Source organism: Anoplopoma fimbria, chromosome 24, assembly GCF_027596085.1.
Source record: "Anoplopoma fimbria isolate UVic2021 breed Golden Eagle Sablefish chromosome 24, Afim_UVic_2022, whole genome shotgun sequence".
Classification (NCBI taxonomy): Eukaryota; Metazoa; Chordata; class Actinopteri; order Perciformes; family Anoplopomatidae; genus Anoplopoma; species Anoplopoma fimbria.
The window spans coordinates 617,417-639,916 of record NC_072472.1 but is presented as its reverse complement, the minus strand read 5'-3'; the positions used below and the strand labels follow the sequence as shown (position 1 = coordinate 639,916).

The 22,500-nt window shown below is 41.4% G+C and overlaps 3 protein-coding genes across 4 annotated transcripts in view; 2 read left to right on the top strand and 1 right to left on the bottom strand.

Annotated features, from left to right (window-relative positions):
- LOC129113277 (arrestin red cell) overlaps positions 1-9,012 on the top strand; it is a 21,898-nt gene extending 12,886 nt beyond the window's left edge. The window contains exons 7-17 of one of the 2 annotated variants that reach the window (XM_054625490.1): positions 49-108; positions 198-265; positions 782-917; positions 1,370-1,454; positions 1,562-1,634; positions 2,101-2,238; positions 2,392-2,475; positions 3,387-3,410; positions 4,210-4,286; positions 5,018-5,072; positions 5,440-9,012. In XM_054625490.1, coding sequence (XP_054481465.1) covers positions 49-108; positions 198-265; positions 782-917; positions 1,370-1,454; positions 1,562-1,634; positions 2,101-2,238; positions 2,392-2,475; positions 3,387-3,410; positions 4,210-4,286; positions 5,018-5,072; positions 5,440-5,530 — 891 coding nt within the window. In that variant the 3' untranslated portion in view covers positions 5,531-9,012. The remainder of the gene's footprint in view (positions 1-48; positions 109-197; positions 266-781; positions 918-1,369; positions 1,455-1,561; positions 1,635-2,100; positions 2,239-2,391; positions 2,476-3,386; positions 3,411-4,209; positions 4,287-5,017; positions 5,073-5,439) is intronic. The other variant, XM_054625491.1, reaches the window with a different exon arrangement.
- Positions 9,013-9,166: 154 nt separating this feature from the next.
- Positions 9,167-15,812, bottom strand: taf9 (TAF9 RNA polymerase II, TATA box binding protein (TBP)-associated factor). Its single transcript, XM_054625489.1, has 7 exons — positions 15,722-15,812; positions 12,836-12,917; positions 12,624-12,760; positions 10,678-10,812; positions 10,512-10,593; positions 9,890-10,003; positions 9,167-9,592 (listed from the first exon to the last, which is right to left on the bottom strand). The coding sequence occupies exons 1-7, from the start codon at positions 15,755-15,757 to the stop codon at positions 9,441-9,443; spliced, it is 738 nt and encodes a 245-aa protein (XP_054481464.1). The 5' UTR covers positions 15,758-15,812; the 3' UTR covers positions 9,167-9,440.
- A 6,217-nt stretch (positions 15,813-22,029) lies between these two features.
- LOC129113274 (homeobox protein CDX-1-like) overlaps positions 22,030-22,500 on the top strand; it is a 10,218-nt gene continuing 9,747 nt past the window's right edge. The window contains 3 exon segments of the mRNA XM_054625488.1: positions 22,030-22,124; positions 22,126-22,392; positions 22,394-22,500. The exon segment at positions 22,394-22,500 is cut by the window's right edge and continues 36 nt beyond it. Of these exon segments, the coding sequence (XP_054481463.1) occupies positions 22,030-22,124; positions 22,126-22,392; positions 22,394-22,500 (469 nt within the window).

Genomic DNA, 22,500 nt, shown 5'->3' with positions numbered 1-22,500 from the left:
AAGATGTGAAACCGCTGACTGTATTTGTTTGTTTTTCTGCTGATTCAGATTCCTCAGAACCTCCCGTGTTCAGTCACTTTACAGCCCGGCCCAGAGGACACTGGGAAGGTAACGCTCACCTTTCAGTGTTTTCCTTTATTCAAACTACTTGTGTCTCTGGTTCTGGTTCCATCCCGGTGAATATCCTCTCTCTGCAGGCCTGTGGAGTCGACTTTGAGATCAGAGCTTTCTGTGCCAAGTCAATAGAAGAGAAGATTCACAAGAGGTGAGTTCAGACCTGCAGGAAGCTGGATCATAAGGTTTCTGAGGACCTGAAGCTCTCAGAGGAGGTCCACATCAGTTTCATGAACATCTACAAATCTACCAGGGTTTAACATCTGTATGAATGGGGCTTTTATTTTGTTGTCCCATGAGACGTTCGTTCCATTTCCTGAACCTGGATGAGCCTAAAGGTTCTGATTCAGAGGATTAAAGGATTGCTGATCAACAGAAAATTATTATGAGATAACTATTTTTGATCAATTATTAATTTTCTCTGATTAGGCTGTCATATCAGATTAAAAAGTTATGAATCTTGAGGTTTTACACAAACCAATAAGTTAGCATTTGTGCTACTGGGTTAGCCTTTGTGTTACTATTACATGCGGCAAGACATTTTGGGGCAATACAATGTCACCTTTTTATAAATGTAGTTTTTTATATATATTTTTATATATATATATATCAGTATTTCTGCGTACTGGAGTGAAGCAGATCGCAGTGACGTAGTTCATGTTTGCAGGAACTCGGTGCGTCTGGTGATCAGGAAGGTTCAGTACGCTCCAGAGAAGCCCGGTCCTCAGCCGATGGTGGAGACGACACGCAGCTTCCTGATGTCTGACAGATCCCTACACCTGGAGGCCTCTCTGGACAAGGAGGTACACACACACACACACACACACACACACACACACACACACACACACACACACACACACACACACACACACACACACACACACACACACACACACACACACACACTGTCCTGTGAGCAGGTGGATGAACAGCTGCTCACATCTGTCTGCAGTGTCACAAAGTCAAACTGACAGATGTTTTGTAACGCTGCATGATTAAAGTTGATATCAATCACCGGGTCTATTTTTCGTGTAGTATTAACTATTTCTGTAGCTAATGCTAACGTTGTATATTAACTATTAAAACTAAGAGATGAGATAGTATTGTGGATTACATTTGTTTATTTATTGGCCTTCAACATGTTTGAAATGTTCCGATGGGTAAACTGTTGGCAGCGTTGACACACTCTTTTAATTAGGCGTTTAAATCACACTAACAAATGTCTTCCTTTCCCATGATGCATTGCGTGCAGCTGTACTACCACGGAGAGCCCATCAGCGTCAACGTTCATGTCACCAACAACTCCACCAAGACCGTCAAGAGAGTCAAGATCTCCGGTACGTCGTCTCTTCCTCTTCCTCTTCATCGTCTCTTCTTCTGTTATGAAGTTATGAATGTGTAACAGTCTCTCTCTCTCTCTCTCTCTCTCTCTCTCTCTCTGCAGTGCGTCAGTATGCAGACATCTGTCTGTTCAGTACTGCCCAGTATAAATGTCCAGTGGCCCAGCTGGAGGCAGAGTAAGTCCCAGTTTAATTAATATATCTAAAGGGTTAATGAGGTCAATAAGTTTTAAGTGGTTTAACCTAAAGATTGAACAAGAGATCACTTGATTTAAACCAGATAGAAACTAGATGTTAGTCTGTTTAAACTGGTTTTAAGTGATTACTGCTTGAAACCATGTTGACAGTAGTAATAAATCATTATGACGTTTTAAAGAAACTGAAGTTATTTGTGTTAAAACTGCTTTTAGTTTATTGAAACCCATTTAAACAAGAGAAACTGGTTTAAACAGCTTATGACCAGTTTAACCCAGTATACAGTTGATGTTTACTGGTTTAAACCAGAGATAAACACAATGATGTCATCATACCACCACCATATGATTCTACTGACGGCTGATGAGCTCTTGAGAACATCTGATCTGAAGTCAGTCTTTGGAGTGCCGCTGACAGTTTGATTGACAGCTGCGTGTCGTCTCCATAGTGACCAGGTGTCGTCCAGCTCCACCTTCTGTAAGGTGTACACTCTGACCCCGACGCTCGACAAGAACCGGGAGAAGAGAGGACTCGCTCTGGACGGGAAGCTGAAGCACGAAGACACCAACCTGGCCTCCTCCACCATGTAAACACACACACACACACACACACACACACACACACACACACACACACACACACACACACACACACACACACACACACACACACACACACACACACACACACACACACACAGGTTAAACAGGTCATGTGACCTCGGCGCTCTGTGTTTCAGTGTGAAGGACGTCACCAACAAGGAGGTTCTGGGGATTCTGGTGTCCTACAGAGTCAAAGTGAAGCTGGTGGTCTCACGTGGAGGGTACGACACACACACACACACACACACACACACACACACACACACACACACACACACACACACACACACACACACACACACACACACACACACACACCCCTCACACTCTGCTGACATCACTTCCTGTCCTCTTAGCCTCTTGTTTCCTGTTAATGTCATCAGTGGAGTTAGATTTGTTTTCTTTAAACATTTGTTGCTGACCTGCACCAACATTAAATATAAAATAAGATCATTTTGTTTTTATATCAAAATAACTTCTAAAGCCAGGGGACATTTGTAGCTCCTTTAACAAATAGAGATCCAGGATGTCATGTGACCCACATCACATGTTTAGATAAGAAGGAACACTTAAGAAAATGACTGATATAATGTACATTATATTCAAAATGAATGCTGTAAGTCAATTTCATCACTGTTGTCATAGCAACTGGAAAATCAGTATTGTTTTGAATGGAGACCATTTACAATCTGTAACGTTGTCTGAAGCTGTTTTCTCACTCACACAGAAATATAAAACGGACCAATGACAACATTTGATGGCGTTACCATGACGACAGCGGTGCAGAAAAGATTTTTAAACACGACGAAACATTTAGAAAAACAAACAGAAACACGATCCGTTTAGACTCCGCCCCCCTAAGACTTCATTTTCCGTGTCGGTGCAGCTCAGCTTCCTGTTTCGTCCTCCTAACTTCCTGTTGTCAGTTACCGTGGAAACCGTCTGCTTGTAGCCGTAGTCGCTCCTCTGCTTGCTTTAGGTCGTCAACTTGTTGTGAACATGTCGCCTCCTGCTTTTCATTTCATCTCCCCTCTGTGTTTGTGTTTTTTTTGGGTTTCTTTTTGTTTGGCTCCTCCCCCTCCTCCCCCCCTCCTCCCCCCCCCCTCCCCCCCCCTGTGTGTCCCCCCTGCAGGCTGCTGAGAGGCATGTTGGACAGGTAAATGTGAGCGACAGCCTCAGTGTTCATTCAGTCTGATCTGAAGACGACACTTTCAAACTCTTCTGATCTCTTCCTCTGTGTGACCGCCACAGTGATCTCAATCCAGTTAATCCAGTTAATCCAGTTCAATCCAGTTCAATCCAGTTCAATCCAGTTAATCCAGTTTAATCCAGTTTACCTCTGATTTAAAGGTATCTATGTTTTAACATCGGTTTATCGCATGTTTAAACTGGTTTAAACATATTTTAAATGATTTTAACAACTATTATTTGCTTTAAATTGAAGGTAAAGTAGCTCTTACTGGTTTTAAAAATGACAGACTAGTTCAAAATCTCTCTTAAAAAAAGAAGAGATAATTTGCTTTAAACCAGAGACAAACTGGATTAAATACACATACTTTAATTTAGGCTTTTATTGTGAACATTTGCAGGAAGTTCAGTTTCACTGATGGAACTTAAAAAAACATAAACAGAAAAGTAGACGTGAATGAAATGAATAAGTGAAAAAAAGTCTTGGTGTTAAACAGCCACTGAATTAGCCTCATGCTAAGCTAACCTCTAAACTATGATCAGAATCAATAGAGGCAGAGAGTCACATGATCAGCTAATGCATCTCTCTGATTGGCTCCCAGCTGTTTTTCAGAATAAAACTGCTGCTGTGAGGTCACTTCCTGTTGAGTCGTGTCCTCAGAGCAGGTTTAGCTCAGAACTCATTATGACATCATGATCAGAAACAGGAAGTGGACTGAGAGGCGACTTCCTGCTGAAGAAGTGACGGCGTGTTGTTGTGTTTTCAGAGACGTGGCGGTGGAGCTGCCCTTCATCTTAATGCACCCCAAACCAGTGGAGCCGCCGCTGTCCCGCCCACAGTCAGGTGAGGTCACCTGGTCACCTGACTGCTGATCAGCACTCACATAGCGCCGTCATGTCTGGTTCACTACAGCTGTATGAAGCTGCAGCATTTATCCTGATTCAGTCACAATGAACAGATTCAACAGAAACAACTACATCATCATACAGATTTGTAAAAAGTCTGAATTCAGGTTTTCTTCGTTCTCTCTGCAACACGACAAGAAACCAACGTTTAAAATGCTTGTTTTCTAAATGGAGTCTGGTTCCATCAATGCTATGCTAAGCTAACACTAGCTGCTCCATCAACACTCAAAATAACATCATATAGGAGTAAACACGGCAACGTGGTTATTGTTAGTACCATAGACAGTATATATATATATATATATATATATATATATATCTATATATCTGATTGGGATTAATAATTGATTAGGATCGATCGGAGCCTCTTTAATCATCAATAACTAAATATTCATTTTACATTCAGACGTTTAGAAACATATTTTATTACATAACTCTGTTTCCTCCTCCATCCCTTCTTCTTTATCATGCACTCAATTTCCATGGAGACCAAGAAGCAGTTGCCATGGAAACAGTGGTGCAACATGCTATTGTGTGTGTGTGTGTGTGTGTGTGTGTGTGTGTGTGTGTGTGTGTGTGTGTGTGTGTGTGTGTGTGTGTGTGTGTGTGTGTGTGTGTGTGTGTGTGTGTGTGTGTGTGTGTGTGTGTGTGTGTGTGTGTGTGTTACAGCTGTGCCAGAGATGGACCCCCCCATCGACACCAATTTGATAGAATTTGACACAAAGTAAGTATCAAAGTAATTCTTACTGTTAGTGTTAGGAATGTAACTGAGTATTAACTGTGTTTCTCCTGCGTGGTTCATACCTTCTGCTGAGACTCACCTGTGGGTGTGTAGTATTAGTAGTTTTCATTGAGCAGTATTTTAAACGTGTGGTTTTAGTACTTTGACTGCAGTAAAGTACCTGAATACTCCATCACATGTCTGAACTACAGACACTCGCCTCGTTGCCGTGACGTTTACCCCACAGCGACCAGGGGGCTTCTGGGAAATGTTGTTCTTTCTCATTCCGCTCTTTAAAACCAGAGCTAGTCCTGAACGAGGTTTTCTTCGGTTCCGTGTTTAACGTTCTCCGTCTGTTCTCGTCCCTCAGCAGCGTCTCTCAGGACGACGACTTCGTCTTCGAGGACTTCGCCCGTCTGCGGCTCAAAGGCGCTGTGGACGACAAAGACGAGGACTGCTAGGAGCTCGCCGACGCTTCACATGCTCGCTTCGAACCCACGCACACACACACACACACACACACACACACACACACACACACACACACACACACACACACACACACACTGTTCACGTTACATTCCCCGGTGGAGGAGGGCGTGTTTGGACGGAGGCTTCGCGGGTGGGGGGGTGGTGTTCTTCCTCTCTTGCTTCATTTCATCTTCCCGCCGCCGTTTGTTTCGTCTCCGTCTCTGTTTCTGTTTTGTTTTGCTGAAGTGTGAAAACTATAAGTGTTGAGCAGCTGCAGGACAGATGTTGTGTCGGAGCGGGAACGTGAAGGAATGTTGGACCAGCTGACATATGATTTTAAAAAAAAACACAAAAAAAAGATGTGTAGGAAGCTGCAGCAGTAGCTCGTGCTCTTATTTTATCTTTTTTGTTTTTGAATTGCGCGGCGATTGTACAAACAGAATATATATTTGAAACATAGAAAAAAAATAATCTTCTACGAGCTGTTTGAGGTCTGTGTCGTTTTCTTCAAGTAAATACTGTCAACGCTTCTTAACACGGCTGAAGGGGAGGACACACACACACACACACACACACACACACACACACACACACACACACACACACATACACACACACACACACACACACACACACACACACACACACACACACACACACACACACACACACACACACACACACACACACACACACACACACACACACACACACACACACACACACACACACACACACACACACACACACACACACATATAAACACACACACACACACACACACACACACACACACACACACAGACTTCACCAGCATCCTCTCTCAACACTCTGAACCCTGTCGTCCATTTTGTAAAAAATGTTTGTTCCTTTTTTGTTTTATTTTGAAAAAGAACCATTCCAGCGTTGATGGAGTTTCCTTCCTGTTTCAGACTCTGTTGGTCTTTCTGGAGTTCAAACATTGTTTAAGGTTCTAATCAGGTTTCTTCTGTTTTCTGTTCTGTGGAGGACCTTTGGGTTCCTCACATTTACTTTCTCACGTTTTTCGATACACAGATGTCACCGTACTCTTCTTCTTCTTCTTTTATATTAAAACGACACTTTTGGTTTGGTTGGTTTCTTTTTTTACACAGTTTCATATTTTCACACCGTCGACAGGAAGTAGACGTCTAAAAGTTCAACGAGCAGAAACTCTGTCGACGCTGGAATCGTTTTAGAACCATTATAAGTAAAAAATAATAATTACAGAGAAAAAACTTTAATATCTGCTGAGATTTAAGTCACAAATTTACGCAAATAAAACTCACTTTGAGATCAAAACACGTCACTCACTTTAGTATTTATTGTTTTAATAAAGGGACACAGGAAGTACATGAAAGAAAACGTGTTTATGAATAAAATACTTTGATTCTTTAGTAGCAATGAAATTCAGACGCAAGCGTTTCCACGTTTTTATCTCAAAATGTTTTCATTTTACTCGTAAATTTACGACTTTAATCAGATATATAAAGTTATTTTCTCTGAATTTATTCCTCCATTGTTTTAATTTTTTCCTTTCATGGTCCAAAGGTTCCGTCGTAGGTATTCGACCTCCATCAGGTGTAGACTGATCCGGTTCCTGAGGTTCTGGTTCCGTTTACACTTGACGTCAGTTTTTAGTGATGAAGAGCTTAAAAACTGACGCTGAACTCGCAACTTCCTCTTTCTACGCTTTTATTAAAAACAGAATCCGACCAATCGCAGCGAGGCGTTAAAGGGGAATCCTGCTGTTTGTAGTTGATCATCAGACCTGTTTGTTTCTGCGTCTTGTGTTTGGTGTCGACTGTAACCTGCTTCGTGCCTTCATCACCGCTCTGCTGCCGACGAGACGGAACATCTTTCTTGTTTTTCAGTTTTTTGTGACTAAAAAACAGAATTTGCAGCGTTTTCAATGTTTTTATTTTTGGAGGAAATTGCAAAAATAAAAAGGACTGCCAATTATCACAAAATTAAACTTATTGTAATTATATAAAAGTGTTTTTTAAAATTTTCATGAAGTCATGTTACTAAATTCTTCAAAGTTCCAAAGAGTTCAATTTCAAATGAATCTTTATTAAATAAAAACATCTACGATCTGATTTATAAAAGCTTAATTTAAGTGTCAGATTAACTTTGTTATAATTACAAACAACAAAAGTAATGATTAATAAATCTCTCATTAAAAGGAAACGACTTTAAGCAGATTTTAGATTCAGTTTATTGAACTTGATTCTTGGAAAAGTCTTTATTTCTTGTAATATATATGACGTTTTGTCTCAGAAACAGATGTTATTCTTGTCTCAACTTATTCTTATTTATTTTTCGTAAAATTACAGCTTTAATTTAGTAGATAAACTTTTTCTCTTGTAAAATTACAACTTTATCCCACGAAAAGTCCCATAAAACTGCTTTATTTCTTAAATGTTGCAACTTCAAAAAAATTGAAAAAATCTGAATATTAACTTGCTTTTCACAAAACATTCTGAGAATACATTGTTACTTGTTCTTGTTCAAATAGAAGTTTAGAGTGTGACGTTATAGTACTAGTACCTGAATCTACCTGCCATGTGAGAAAAGTATCAGAAACTTTAAATTGGCCAAAATTATTAAAGTGCCACGAAAACTTCACAGCCAATAAAAACAGAGATTTAAATAAACAAACAGCAGCGTTTCCCTTCAGCTCCCCCCCCTCCTCCATCAGCTCATGTTTTGTTTCCCTCGTTCAGACAGATGTGAAGGACTTTTCTTCCTCTACCAGATCTTTTCTCTGTGTTTGTTCTTTAAAAAACAGATGAAATTAGTTCAGATCATATTTTCCTGTCAATAGAAAGCCAACCTGCACAGATCAACCTTTCAGAAACACGAGCGCTTTGATGACAAAACAAACCCACAGAACTTATTTCAGGGAGCAAAGAAAGACGCCTGGCCACTTAAAACAAATAGTTTGTGTTTTTCGAGGCTCCACACAAACTTTATTCTTTTTTTTCCTTTTAAAAACTGCCAAAACCCCCCCCTCCCCCTTCAGTCAGTCATGAGAGCTGCGACCCAGAAGCAGCAGCAGCGACCCGGAGCATGTCTTTAGTTTCACTTTGTTTCCGAGCAGTGCTGTGATTGTCTTACGTTGTCTGCATATGTGGGGGAACTTTTGCTAAGTGTGAAAATATTTTGACAAGTGCCACGCCCCGGCCTGTGCGATGCTTACCATAATGTCTATAAAAAACAGGAAGTCATTTCTGCTGGTGGGACGAAGAAACCACCAGAAAAAGATAGAATTATGATTATTATGCTTCTGATTATTATGGTGACTATTATTATTATTATTACTTCTACTGTATCATCGCGACCATGATTATTCTCATAATCATTTAAGAGTCTATTGTTTTGCCATGTATTTTTTATTTTGAGATTTTTATTTTAGTTTTCTTTTTATTATTAAAGGTAAAATGAACTAACAGACCTGCTGTTGTGTTTTCATTCAGCGTTTAATTAGTGAATGTTGTCGTTAAACACTGGATCATGTATTACCCATAATGCTGTTCAGTTACAGCTTTTAGGAGGAATATATACAGTCATGACTATGACTTGAAGGAAAGAGGCAGTTTGTATTTTAACGCAGTTTATTGTAAATCAGTGGAACAGGAGATTTTCCGTTTGAATCCAGCATCACCAGCAGCAGACTGGTCGTACTGGTCGACTCCCAGTCTGACGCTGCAGGTCTCCTCTCGTTAAACACACGTTCTAGAAAACTAAAACTTACAGTTCTTAATGATCTGGACCAGGTTCTGGTGAGAACAGTAGCAGGGTCAACCTATTGTTTCTGTCATTTTAAGGATTATTAAAAAGGGGATGTGTTTATTGATGCATTTTTAAAAAGGGTCTCGGTCATAAAGCGTCGTAGTCGTCCTCGTCCTCGTGCTTCCTCTTCAGCGAGTCGCTGGAGTTCTGCGTCACCATGTTGGTGGTGATGAGGATGTTCTTGGAGCCGATCAGAGACGGGTTGATGAGGACGTTGGAGACGGGCGTGGACGCCGTCGCTGTCGGGACGAGAAGAGAGCGAAGGGTTGAACGCAAGTTTATTCCAGTGTTCACTAAAAACAAGATGGCTGACGTTTGGTTTTAACAGTTTCTCTCATTTCTTCCCGCTCTTCAAACTAAACTTTATTATCTGAGAGATGGAGGACAAAATAAAACTGAGGTTCCAAACGTTTAACGTTAAAGAATAGTTTATAAAATAAACACATCAGTGCAAACAGACAACGAAAGACATAAAAAGTTATAAAACCATATTAAACTGGTATTAGACAAGTGACTGGGAGAGAACAGGCTCTTACTGGTTTTGGTGGTGGCCGTCTGGGAGGGCGGTGGGATCTGAACGGTGAACCTCTGACCCGTCAGAGAAACCGGAGTTCCCATTTTAGCGGTGACGGACTGAACAGACTGAGTTCCTGTGGAGAAAACACACGGGTCAGAACAAACTGGGACCAGTACACACAGACTGGTCCTACTGGGAGTCAGTCCAACATAAAACAGACCGGACCCCAAAGCACAAAGAAATAAAGATATATATTTTTAAATCTTAAATATGGTTGGACCGTTTGGTTATGACGTACGAGGTGACCTGCTTCTCTTTCAGTTAGAGGGTGCCTACATTTCCCAGAATTCATTTGGTCAAACTAATGTATTGTAAATATGAACAGCAGCAAACTATCTAAAGAGATCAGTTCCTGAACAACTTAATGAACTTTACAGTGAAAACATGTTTATTTAATAATTTAAATACAAAAACGATGATATTTTCTCTCCTACATTTCCCAGAATGCATTCTGAACAGTGTCGAGCCTTGTGGGTTCAAATGAAGGTTCAACATGTGAATATGAGCGTGTAGCTGCACTGCATTGTGGGTAAAACTCCAGCCCTTCCGTCTCTCTGAACCACAGTGTTGAGTTGACTCACCGAGGGTCGGCGTGCTCGGTCTGCTGGAGATGGCGCCGACGCTGAGCCGAGGCACCGATATCCTGCCGACCGACGACGTCACCTGACAGGAAACAAACAACTACAGATGAATTGTGGGGTCAAAAAATGGAAAAGTAGAATTTCACTGAAGGAAACGTTTGTTCACCTTCTTCTGAACGGTCTTCAGGCGGTAGTTGGGCGCCGTGAGGCAGTAGCGGTCCGGAGGGAGTCGGGGTCCAGTGTACGGTTTGATGAGCGGGAGAGGAGTCTGGTTCTTCTGCCGAGCAACCTCCAACAGGAACTGAACACAGGTTAACAAAATAAAACAGGAACTGAACACACAGGTTAACAAAATAAAACAGGAACTGAACACACAGGTTAACAAAATGAACACACAGGTTAACAAAATAAAACAGGAACTGAACACCGAGGGTTAACAAAATAAAACAAACAGGAACTGAACACACAGAAGGTTAACAAAATAAAACGAACAGGAACTGAACACACAGGTTAACAAAATAAAACAGGAACTGAACACACAGGTTAACAAAATAAAACAGGAACTGAACACCGAGGGTTAACAAAATAAAACAAACAGGAACTGAACACACAGAAGGTTAACAAAATAAAACAAACAGGAACTGAACAAACAGAAGGTTAACAAAATAAAACGAACAGGAACTGAACACAGAAGGTCAACAAAATAAAACAGGAAATACAAAGTCTGAACACAGACTGTTCACAGGAAGTGATTCAGAAGAGAAAACATTTTCCTTTAGAATCACGTCGAGTGACAAGGAAATTAATCAGCAGCTTCTCCAAAGAGAGAGAGGCTGCTTTTAGAAAAGGACGCCACTCGAAACTGGGTTCTAAGCCAGTAAAGACCCGGAGTATGGACGCGGTCCGGAGTCAACGGTTCTGCTGTCGGTTCTTTAGAAGTTCTGGAGTGAGACGTCCTCTCTGGCTCTACTCTGATCTAAGACGTTCTCCTCCTCACACTAAAGCACCACTTTAAAAAGAGATGCGCTCATAAGTTTCTTGGAAATATGAAAAAAAAAAGCATAAAAAGCAACTTATCAAATGCAGAAAATTGACACCAAAATGTCAGATTAGTCGAGTATCAATAACCGATCAATAACTTAGAGTAACATTGAGTACAACTGTCACCAAACACACCTGTAGCTAAATGTCATTAAAGAGCCAGAGGCTCCATCTAGTGGAGAAACCAGACACTACAGAGAGTCTAACAGCAGTGACACCACGTCCCTCGTCTCAATTATTAACGGTTCATCAACTAAACACCTCAGAGCTGCTTCATCACAACAGACTCAGAGCTGAACCATGAAAGATGGACACCAACACACAGGAACACAGGAACAGCTGTGACCTTCATGAGAAACAGTCCATCCTCTGAACCCCAAAACACACCAGCATGTTTTCTTCAAACAGTCACTAAAACCACACCGTTTATCACAGCCAGAAGCTGTAAAAAAGCCACCGGCGTCAGATTTTCATCTTTCCGACGGTCCTTGAACACATCATGTGAGAGGAACGCTTCCTTCACAGAAAAAGTAGTAACATTTTATTCTACTCTCGTTTAAAATTTCGCCACAAATAAACCGTTTGTTTTAAACAGATTCTGTAAAGAACATTAAACTCTGAGCTCCTCAGTGAAGCTATGAAGACATGATTGATTCATCAGAGACCAACAGTCATGTGACAACAAATCAGTGAAATATGGACTAAACTGCTGCTGAACACAGAGCAGAGGCTGTAGAAATGTAAATAGTTTAATACATAAAACATATAAAACGTTGGTTACACTCGTAGATTCCATTGTTTACCAATTCTTGTAAAAGAAATGATCAAAGGAATTGAACTTATGTTTTTCTCTTTCTTTATGATTGATGTCATCATAACTGTTATTCTGCACTACAGACGCTTGAGTTCTCTCTACTTCTACGTCAGGATGTTCTGTTTCCAGAGAGGAGCAGGACTCTTATTTTGAAGTGAAAATAAAAGCCAAAGACAGAAGGAACCAAAGAACTAAAACCTGTCGGTGTTCGGAGGTTACCGTGTGACTGCGTGAACAGGAAGTGGGTGGGTTCTTACGTCTCGTGGCGGCGGCGAGGTGAAGGACTGGTCCATGCGGCACTGGATCGCCAGTTTGATGTCGTCGGCATCCACGGTGGACTTCTTGGCGTGCGTGGCGTAGATCTTGGCGTCCTCGATGATGGTCGTCACATATCCTGTGAAGAGAAACAAAAACAACATCAGGAGTAAAAACACAAAGGACTTCCTGTTCAGTATTAACATCTACTCACTGTAGGTGAACTCCAACATCTGGTTGATGACTCGGGGCTCGTACTCCGTGATCCCCATGTCCTTCAGGATCTGGATCATCACCTGCAGACCAGACCAGACCGTCAGACCCTCAGACCATCAGACCATCAGAGCATCAGAGCAGAAATAATACAAATAAAACCTTGTATTATATCTGATGTTTTTTATGATCTTTAAATCTGATTAAATCTACAACCATTCATGTTCTAGAACAGTGGTTCTCAAATGGGGGTACGTGAGATTTTTAAAAAATATATTTAAAATTAGCATCCATTCAAAAATCCTTTAAAAATAGTTATTTAATAAATATTCAATAAAATATAAGTGTAAGTTCATAAACTGAATGTTACATTCAGTAGGCTATTCAATTTCATTATCCTCAAAGCTTAACAATGGAGTCGTGGTTGAAGCGGAGCAGAAATGCTGCTGAAAACATGGAGGGACAAGTGCTGAAGAGGCCGAACCAGAGCCAGAAAAACTGTTTTTGTGGGAAAACTTAGCGACTCTTTTTCACTCCAGCTGGATGAATCCACAGATGTCAGTGGAAATGCACAACGTGTTGCTTTTGTGAGATACATCGATACTGAGGACATTTATGAGCACACACTATTCTGCAAAGCGTTGGAGGGGAAACAACAGGAGAGGACATGTTGATGTTGTCAACACCTTCTTCTGGGAAAACGGCATGAGCTGGAAATCCTGCAGCAGCATCAGTGACGGGCAGCGAGAGGACTCACAGCGCATTAAAGAAGAGAACCCCGACGGGAAGTGGACTCATGCGTCTCCACAGGGAAGCGTTGGCGTCCAAGGAAATGAGCCCTGTGTCACATGACGCTCTGAACGACAGCGTCACAGTGATCCACTTCATAAAGTCAAGGCCACGTAAGGCCTCTGTTAAACATGGGGTCTGAACACACACACTGCTGCTGCTCTCTGGAGGGAGAACGGTCTGAAGCCTCTCTGACTGAGCACAGATCTCCCCATGCCGCCTCGTTCCAGGACACAGACGGCTTCAAAGCTGAGTGTCTGCAGATATATTCAGCAAACTCAACCATGAATGTGTCTCTGCAGGGAAAGGACACCAGCGTCTTCAACCTGGAGGACAAGGTGGGTGTCTTCCTGAAGGAAGCAGAGCGGATTGTCTCTCCAGTGAGGATGTGCACAGAAGCTCCAGGCAAGTCTCAGTGGGACATTTGACCAACTTGATTCTAGATTTTCATTCCTACTTTCCTGACGGAGGAGACATCTGCACAGCTGGATTGGGCGAGAAACCCATTTGAAGCAAGCTGCCCGTCACTTATCAGGAGAAACTCAGGAGGTGTCATGTGACCTCCAGATGAAGTGTGTGAAGCAGGAGCACCCTGACCTGGAGCAGCTCCTGCCCTTTGCCTCCTCATGTGTATGCGAGGCCTCCTTCTCTGCAACGACTGGTCAGGACTAAGCAGAGAAGCAGACTGAGCTGATCAGCTGCTCCAAGACTGACAAAGATCCTCAGTGAAGCACAGGTTCCTCACTACCATGTAAAACAACAGCACTCAGTTCAGTGTTTAATAATCAGACACTGATGTGCTGAGTGTTACATCTTTATTCAACCTAACATGCTTTGCGCTGGTTAGGGGGAACCTGGCTGAAAAAAGGTTGAGAACCACTGTTCTAGACGATCACATGGAGTGCAGGAGAAGTACAACATGTACTTAAGTACTCAAGTAAACCTCACATACTGTAAGTACAGTGTTTCTGAATCATTTGCAAATAATGAAAACCAGAAAGTATTCAGGAGAACAGGAGAACCAAGAGAACCAAGAACCAGGAGAACCAAGAACCAAGAGAACTAAGAACCAAGAGAGAACCAGGAGAACCAAGAGAACTAAGGACCAGGAGAACCAGGAGAACCAAGAGAACTAAGGACCAGGAGAACTAAGAACCAGGAGAACCAAGAGAATCAGGAGAACTAAGAACCAGGAGAACCAGGAGAACTAAGAACCAAGAGAACCAGGAGAACTAAGAGAACCAGGAGAACCAGGAGAACCAGGAGAACTAAGAACCAGGAGAACCAAGAGAACTAAGAACCAGGAGAACCAAGAGAACTAAGAACCAAGAGAACTAAGAGAACCAGGAGAACCAAGAGAATCAGGAGAACTAAGAGAACCAGGAGAACCAAGAGAACTAAGAACCAAGAGAACTAAGAACCAGGAGAACCAGGAGAACTAAGAACTAAGAGAACCAGGAGAACCAAGAGAACCAGGAGAACCAAGAGAACTAAGAAGAGAAGAGAAAGAGAACCAGGAAGAGAACTAAGAACCAGAACTAAGAGAACCAGGAGAACCAAGAGAACTAAGAACCAGGAGAACCAAGAGAACTAGAGAACCAAGAGAACCAGGAGAACCAAGAGAACTAAGAACCAAGAGAACTAAGAACCAGGAGAACCAAGAGAACTAAGAACCAAGAGAACTAAGAGAACCAGGAGAACCAAGAGAACTAAGAGAACCAGGAGAACCAAGAGAACCAGGAGAACAAGAGAACCAGGAGAACCAGTAGAACCAGGAGAACTAAGAACCAGGAGAACCAGGCGCGTGGTGGTTTGTTGTGGGCTAACAGTGACTCCTGCCGTCAGTGGCTATGCTAACATGCTAGGCTAACATGCTACATGCTAGGCTAACACGCTAGCTGTGTGCTGGTGTTGTCTGCGGTAACACGGCGCTAGCGTTAGCCGCTTAGCTTCATGTCTGCAGGTTCACTGCGCCGTCAGTCTGCGCAGCCTGCAGCGAGGCAAGAGGCCCGTTCTGTGAGTGTTCTACGTGTTCTACGTGTTCTGAGTTCTGAGTGTTCTAAGGGTTCTAGGTGTGTGTTCTCGGTGTTCTCGGTACCTGCGCGTCCTTCGGGATGGTTTTCGGAGCAGACATTTTAATTTTTCCCCCGCGGAGCCGTCAGCTTCTTCTTCTGCGGTCTGAGTGAGCAGCAGCGACGGCGGAGCTCCGAGCAGCGACCCCTGCTGGTCAGCGCCGGTAACACAGCGCCATTACACCCACCAACCATTAGAACCATTAACTTTAATATTTAGCTTATTTATTTAATTCATATGATTATATTGTTATATTTGATTATGTTATGTTATCCTCATTTAATTATTAAGACTAAATGTTTTCTGTTTGTTTAATGTCTAATTTCAATAATTATATAAACTGTTTGGTTGTACTTTAATCTATAGCAATACAAAGTATCTGATACTTTATTATTTATTTTAACTCTTGTTTTAGTTAATATTATTCATTATAATACTACTACTAATAATATTAATGTTAAACTCAGTTTACAAAGTTTACAAACAGATTGAAAACACATTTATTAAAACTACAAACTGACTAAACTAGATTTAAAATCTGTTTTAAACATATTTAAATGTTTTGATTGACACTGAATCGAGTGAGAACATTTCCAGAATATAGGAGTATATGTTTCATTATTAATTATGAGTTATCTATTAATAAACTAATCTAAGGCAGGAATGAAGAAGAGTTAGAGTGAAGTTCACCTGTTTCCTGTTTGATAAACGGAAGTAACAGTTTTATGGTTTTTATCTGAGCTTTTATTTGATGGATATATTTTTATTTCCTGTGTTTATTACTATTACTTATTATTTTCATTATATTATTATTATTATTATTACTTAACACAGCACTTAAATAAATGAAAAGTGATGATGCAACTCTGACAGAGGAAACGAAAGGAAGCGGAATAAATAAATAAATAAATAAATAAATAAATAAATAAATTCGTTAATTAATGAATAAATAAATAAATTTAACTCTTAGTCTACAGAGTAACTGAAGCTGTCAGATAAATGTAGTGAAGTAGAAGTATAAAGTAGCATGGAAATAAAAATACTTTATGACAAGTATCTCAAACTTGCCATAAAGTAAAGTGTACTTGAGTAAATGCACTTTGTAACACGCGACCACTTGTAAACCTCTTCATGTTTATGTTTAATGGAGTCGTTTTACATGTTGGTATCAATCATTTCACAGAAGGCTTTAGCAGCAGGAGGCGCTAGAGGAACACCACACTGTACTTCAGTGTAAGTACTAATGCCACACTGAGAAAATACTGTTACAAGTAACAGTGGTGCGTTTAAAATGTCACTAAGAGTACAGAAGCATCAAAATATATTCAAAGTAAATCATCATTTAATAGTTGATTATATTTTGATTTACTAATATGAATCTGCAAAGTATCTCGTAACGTTTCCATTGAAGATGTAGTGGAGTTGAATCGTAAAGTAGGGTAAAGTAGAAGTACCTCACAAATGTACTGCAGTACTTGGGTGAATGTACTTAGTTACTTTCCGTTACTAAAACAATATAGAACCAAAACATCCTGAGAAGGTTAAAGGTCAAACGCTTTGACATAAATGAAGTTTATTGTTGTCTAATTGTTTCTCACTCTGTTAACATTCTGAAATCAGCATTCATTTATATTAAAACTTTTAAAAACTAGTGGCATGATCATTCCTTCTGAAACGTCCTTTTCATTCTCACAGATCAGATCCAGGAGCAGTTTAAACACTTAGAAGAGTAGAATAAATAAAAAACTGTGTATTTCAGAGTTGAACTGATAACAAATCTTCCCAGAAGTCATAAAGAGTTTTATCAGAAGTGGAGCCGCAGATTAAACTGTTGACTCACATCGTGTTGGACAGCAGCCACTGTGTACTTGTACATGAACACATGAACACAGTACACATGGAGGAGCAGCAGTGAGTACCTGAATGAGATGCAGACACACTGAGCCGACGTCGCTCAAATACTGCAGGAAGAAGTACTCTGTGCAAAATACCAGTGTGTACATGTACTCTGTCACAAGAAAACGTGCAAATATATTAAAACCACAAAGTACTTCAAGTACTAAAAGTAAAAGCGCTCATTATGCAGGAAAAAGGTAATTATAGCAGCAATTGAGCAGGTAGTATACAGAGTACCTGAACAGGTAGAGACACACAACTCTAAAATATAAAAATTGATTGTATAATGATATTAATTATCATATTTTATAATCAATATTATAGATAAAGGGTGTATCTTCACATCTTTACAACATTACACTGAGTTTTCTTCACTTCAGCTTCTATTCTGTTCTGTTCTATTGTTCTCTCAGACTCCTCCTCTGTCTCTTTACTTTCAGTTCAGGAAGCTGCTGACCCTCAGGTGACCTCACCACTTCCTGTTTGTGTTGTGTGTGTGTGTGTGTGTGTGTGTGTGTGTGTGTGTGTGTGTGTGTGTGTGTGTGTGTGTGTGTGTGTGTGTGTGTGTGTGTGTGTGTGTGTGTGTGTGTGTGTGTGTGTGTGTGTGTGTGTGGATCACTTCCCTTTGACACACTGAGTTAAACTTATTTTTCTTTTTCAAATGTGATGAGATGAGATTTTTTTTCAGATCCACATTTGACCTAAAACATGAAACAATAAAATGTATTATTTATTTATTCACATAATGAAACAATCAGGGAAGAGTGACTGATTAAAACATGACAGCAGTGAAACTTTGTGTTTTTATTGAAATATTGTTTTAAACAATCACAAAATAATTCCACTCATTGTTATTATTATTAATGTTATTATTAATAATGTTATTATTATTGTTGTTGTTGTTATTATTATTATTATTATAAATGTTATTATTATTATTATTAATAATGTTATTATTGTTATTATTTATTATGTATTATTATTATTATTATATTAATGTTATGGAAAATAAACAGTTACTGTGCAGTAATAAATTGTCCCAACATGACTGCACTTTTATTCATTTAAAATTTAAAACTGGTATTATAATATTTATGATCCATCAATTGGAGAAGATTTGTGCTTTATATTATTTCATTCTATTTAAACTGATTTCCTTATTTTTATCAGTCAAACTTTCATGAAATAACACTAAAAAAAGCAAATTAATTTAATGTAAGAGTGTAATAAAATCAGTAAAGAGATGATGTCAGTCAGACTGTAATATAAAACATAATGAATACATAAAACATAAAACAGATTTGTTGCATATAAAACAATGTTTACGTTAAAAAACATCAAAACTGAATCCAAATGAATAAATTAATCTGAGGTTTAAACAGAAATCTTATTAAATTAAAATGTGACATAAACTGTTTTAAATCAGTTTGTATTCACATTTTTAAATTGATGTTGAATTTAGTTATGAAATGTCATCAGTGGTGGAAGAAGTTTCCAGATCTTTTATGTAAGTAAAACTAGTAAAAATACATCACCTTAAAAATCCTATTGTACTGTAACTTAATGTTTTTTTTATTATAATAATGTGCATTAAAACGTTAGAAATGTCCCTCTGAGGTCAAACAACAAAAGTATTAATAGTAGAACATCTGAAATACATGCAAATATAAGTAAAGTACAAATAGCTCAATTGTACTTCAGTACTTGAACTAAAACAAATTCCATCACTGAGTCCTGAAGAGATACTGTATATGAAGTTTAAAGGGTTTATTTTCTATCACTTGTTTGATAAAACTATTATCATTTTAGTTAATATTATTCATTATAATACTACTACTAATAATATTAATGTTAAACTCAGTTTACAAAGTTTACAAACAGATTGAAAACACATTTATTAAAACTACAAACTGACTAAACTAGATTTAAAATCTGTTTTAAACATATTTAAATGTTTTGATTGACACTGAATCGAGTGAGAACATTTCCAGAATATAGGAGTATATGTTTCATTATTAATTATGAGTTATCTATTAATAAACTAATCTAAGGCAGGAATGAAGAAGAGTTAGAGTGAAGTTCACCTGTTTCCTGTTTGATAAACGGAAGTAACAGTTTTATGGTTTTTATCTGAGCTTTTATTTGATGGATATTGTTTTATTTCCTGTGTTTATTACTATTACTTATTATTTTCATTATATTATTATTATTATTACTTAACACAGCACTTAAATAAACGAAAAGTGATGATGCAACTCTGACAGAGGAAACGAAATAAATAAATAAATAAATAAATAAATAAATAAATAAATAAATAAATAAATTCGTTAATTAATGAATGAATAAATGAGCTGCCGTCTCTCTGACTGATGACGTGTCGTTTCTCATTGTTTTACTGTCATTTGTAACTTTGTCTGTTTCGCTTTGAAACCAGCAGCGGCCTGTTATGCAAATGAGGCCGATAGAGGAGGGGGGGGAGAGAGAGAGAGAGAGAGAGAGAGAGAGAGAGAGAGAGAGAGAGAGGGGGGGAGAGAGAGAGACAGAGAGAGAGGGGGAGAGAGAGAGAGAGAGAGAGAGAGAGAGGAGAGAGAGAGAGAGAGAGAGAGAGAGAGAGAGAGAGAGAGAGAGAGAGAGAGAGAGAGAGAGAGAGAGAGAGAGAGAGAGAGAGAGAGAGAGAGAGAGACAGAGAGAGAGAGAGAGAGACATAGAGAGAGAGAGAGAGAGAGAGAGAGAGACAGAGAGACAGAGAGAGAGACAGAGAGAGAGAGAGAGAGAGAGAGAGAGAGAGAGAGAGAGAGAGACAGAGAGACAGAGAGACAGAGAGAGAGAGAGAGAGAGAGAGAGAGAGAGAGAGAGAGAGAGAGAGACAGAGAGAGACAGAGAGACAGAGAGAGAGAGAGAGAGAGAGAGAGAGAGAGAGAGAGAGAGAGAGAGAGAGAGACAGAGAGAGAGAGAGAGAGAGAGAGAGAGACAGAGAGAGAGAGAGACAGAGAGAGAGAGAGACAGAGAGAGACAGAGAGAGAGAGACAGAGAGAGAGAGAGAGAGAGAGAGAGAGAGAGAGAGAGAGAGAGAGAGAGAGAGAGACAGAGAGACAGAGAGACAGAGAGAGAGAGACAGAGAGAGAGACAGAGAGAGAGACAGAGAGAGAGAGAGAGAGAGAGAGAGAGACAGAGAGAGAGAGAGAGACAGAGAGAGAGAGAGAGAGAGAGGGGGAGAGAGAGAGAGAGAGAGACAGAGAGACAGAGAGAGAGAGAGAGAGAGAGAGAGAGAGAGAGAGAGAGAGAGAGAGAGAGAGAGAGAGAGAGAGAGAGAGAGAGAGAGAGAGAGAGAGACAGAGAGAGAGAGAGAGAGAGAGAGAGAGAGACAGAGTGGAGTCTTTAAACGAAAAAGAGAGAGAGTGGACTGTGAGGAGAGAGAGAGGAGGAGAGAGGAGAGAGAGGAGAGAGAGGAGAGAGAGAGAGAGGAGGAGAGGAGAGAGAGAGAGGAGAGAGAGAGAAGAGAGGAGGAGAGGAGAGAGAGAGAGAGAGAGAGAGAGAGAGAGAGAGAGAGAGAGAGAGAGAGGAGAAGGAGAGGGAGGAGAAGAGGAGAGTTGTTGTGGAGAAGAGAGAGAAGGGGAAAAAGAGGTGACAGGTGGTTCACTGTGAGAAGAAGAGGAGAGAGGAGGTGAGGAGGTGAAGAGGAGGAGGAGGAGAGAGGTGAGAGAGGAGGAGGAGAAGAGGAGGAGGAGGGAGGAGGAGGAGGAGAAGGAGAAGGAGGTGAGAGGAGGAGGAGAAGAGGAGGAGAGGAGGGAGGAGGTGAGAGAGGAGGAGGAGGTGAAGGAGGGAGAGGAGGAGGAGAGGAGGAGGAGGAGGAGAGGAGGGAGAGGAGGAGAGAGGAGGAGAAGAGGAGGAGAAGGGAGGAGAGGTGGAGGAGGTGAAGAGGAGGAGGAGGGAGGGAGAGGAGGAGGAGGAAGAGGAGGAGGAGAAGAGGGGGAGGAGAGGAGGGAGGAGGAGAGGAGGAGGAGCGTGAGAGGAGGGGAGATAAGAGTAATAAAAGCTCCCATGTGACCTCAGCGGTTTTTAACGGGCGTGCAGCGGGTGGAGCACAGAGAGAGAGAGACAGGTGGAGGAGAAGGGAGGAGAGAAGGACCTGTGGACAGAGAGGAGAGAGGAGCAGACAGGAGGTGAGGACAGAGGGGAGGAGACAGAGAGACAGACAGGTGAGACCTCAGACAGGTTTTTAACGGGCGTGACAGGTGGAGCACAGAGAGGACAGGTGGAGGAGAAGGTGAGGAGACAGACAGACAGACAGACAGACAGACAGACAGACAGACAGGACAGACAGGTGAGGACAGACAGACAGACAGACAGACAGACAGACAGACAGACAGACAGACAGACAGACAGACAGAGAGGCTGGCCTCGCAGTATGCTGAGGGCTCTCCCTCCCGAGAGAAGATGTACGTGAGTTACCTGCAGCTGGAGAAGGACTCCGTCATGTACCCGCACCAGAGCCCGCGTCCTGCGGGGCTGGGCCTGAGCCCGCAGAGCTTCCCCCCCGCAGTACTCAGACTTCACGGGGTACCACCCGCACCACCACCCGCACCACCACCCGCACCACCACCCCGGCCTGGGGCCCGACGCGCTGGCGGCCCCGCAGGGAGGCGGTGCGGGGCCGGGCGGGTGGAGCTCCTCCTCCTACCCGCCCGGCCCCGCACGGGACGACTGGTCCACGCACCACTACGCAGCGGCCGCAGCAGCAGCCGCCGGGGGGAACCCGTCCGGGGCCGCGGGGCCCGGGCTGGGGGCCCCGGCCTCGGGTTCAGCCCCCGGAGTTCAGCGGGCAGGCCGGACTGCTGTCCACGTCCCTGAACGCATCATCAGGACAGATGTGTCCCGCGTCCCCGCAGAGGAGGAACCCGTACGACT

What these genes read in the sequence shown, in the direction of transcription:
- taf9 (XM_054625489.1), bottom strand. Translation starts at nt 15,757, where the DNA reads ATGTCTGCTCCGAAAACCATCCCGAAGGACGCGCAG. An exon ending in CCATCCCGAAGGACGCGCAG is followed by an intron (nt 12,918 to 15,721) that starts GTACCGAGAACA and finishes TCTGGTCTGCAG; the next exon opens with GTGATGATCCAGATCCTGAA. An exon ending in GACGGCCACCACCAAAACCA is followed by an intron (nt 9,593 to 9,889) that starts GTAAGAGCCTGT and finishes TCGTCCCGACAG; the next exon opens with CGACGGCGTCCACGCCCGTC.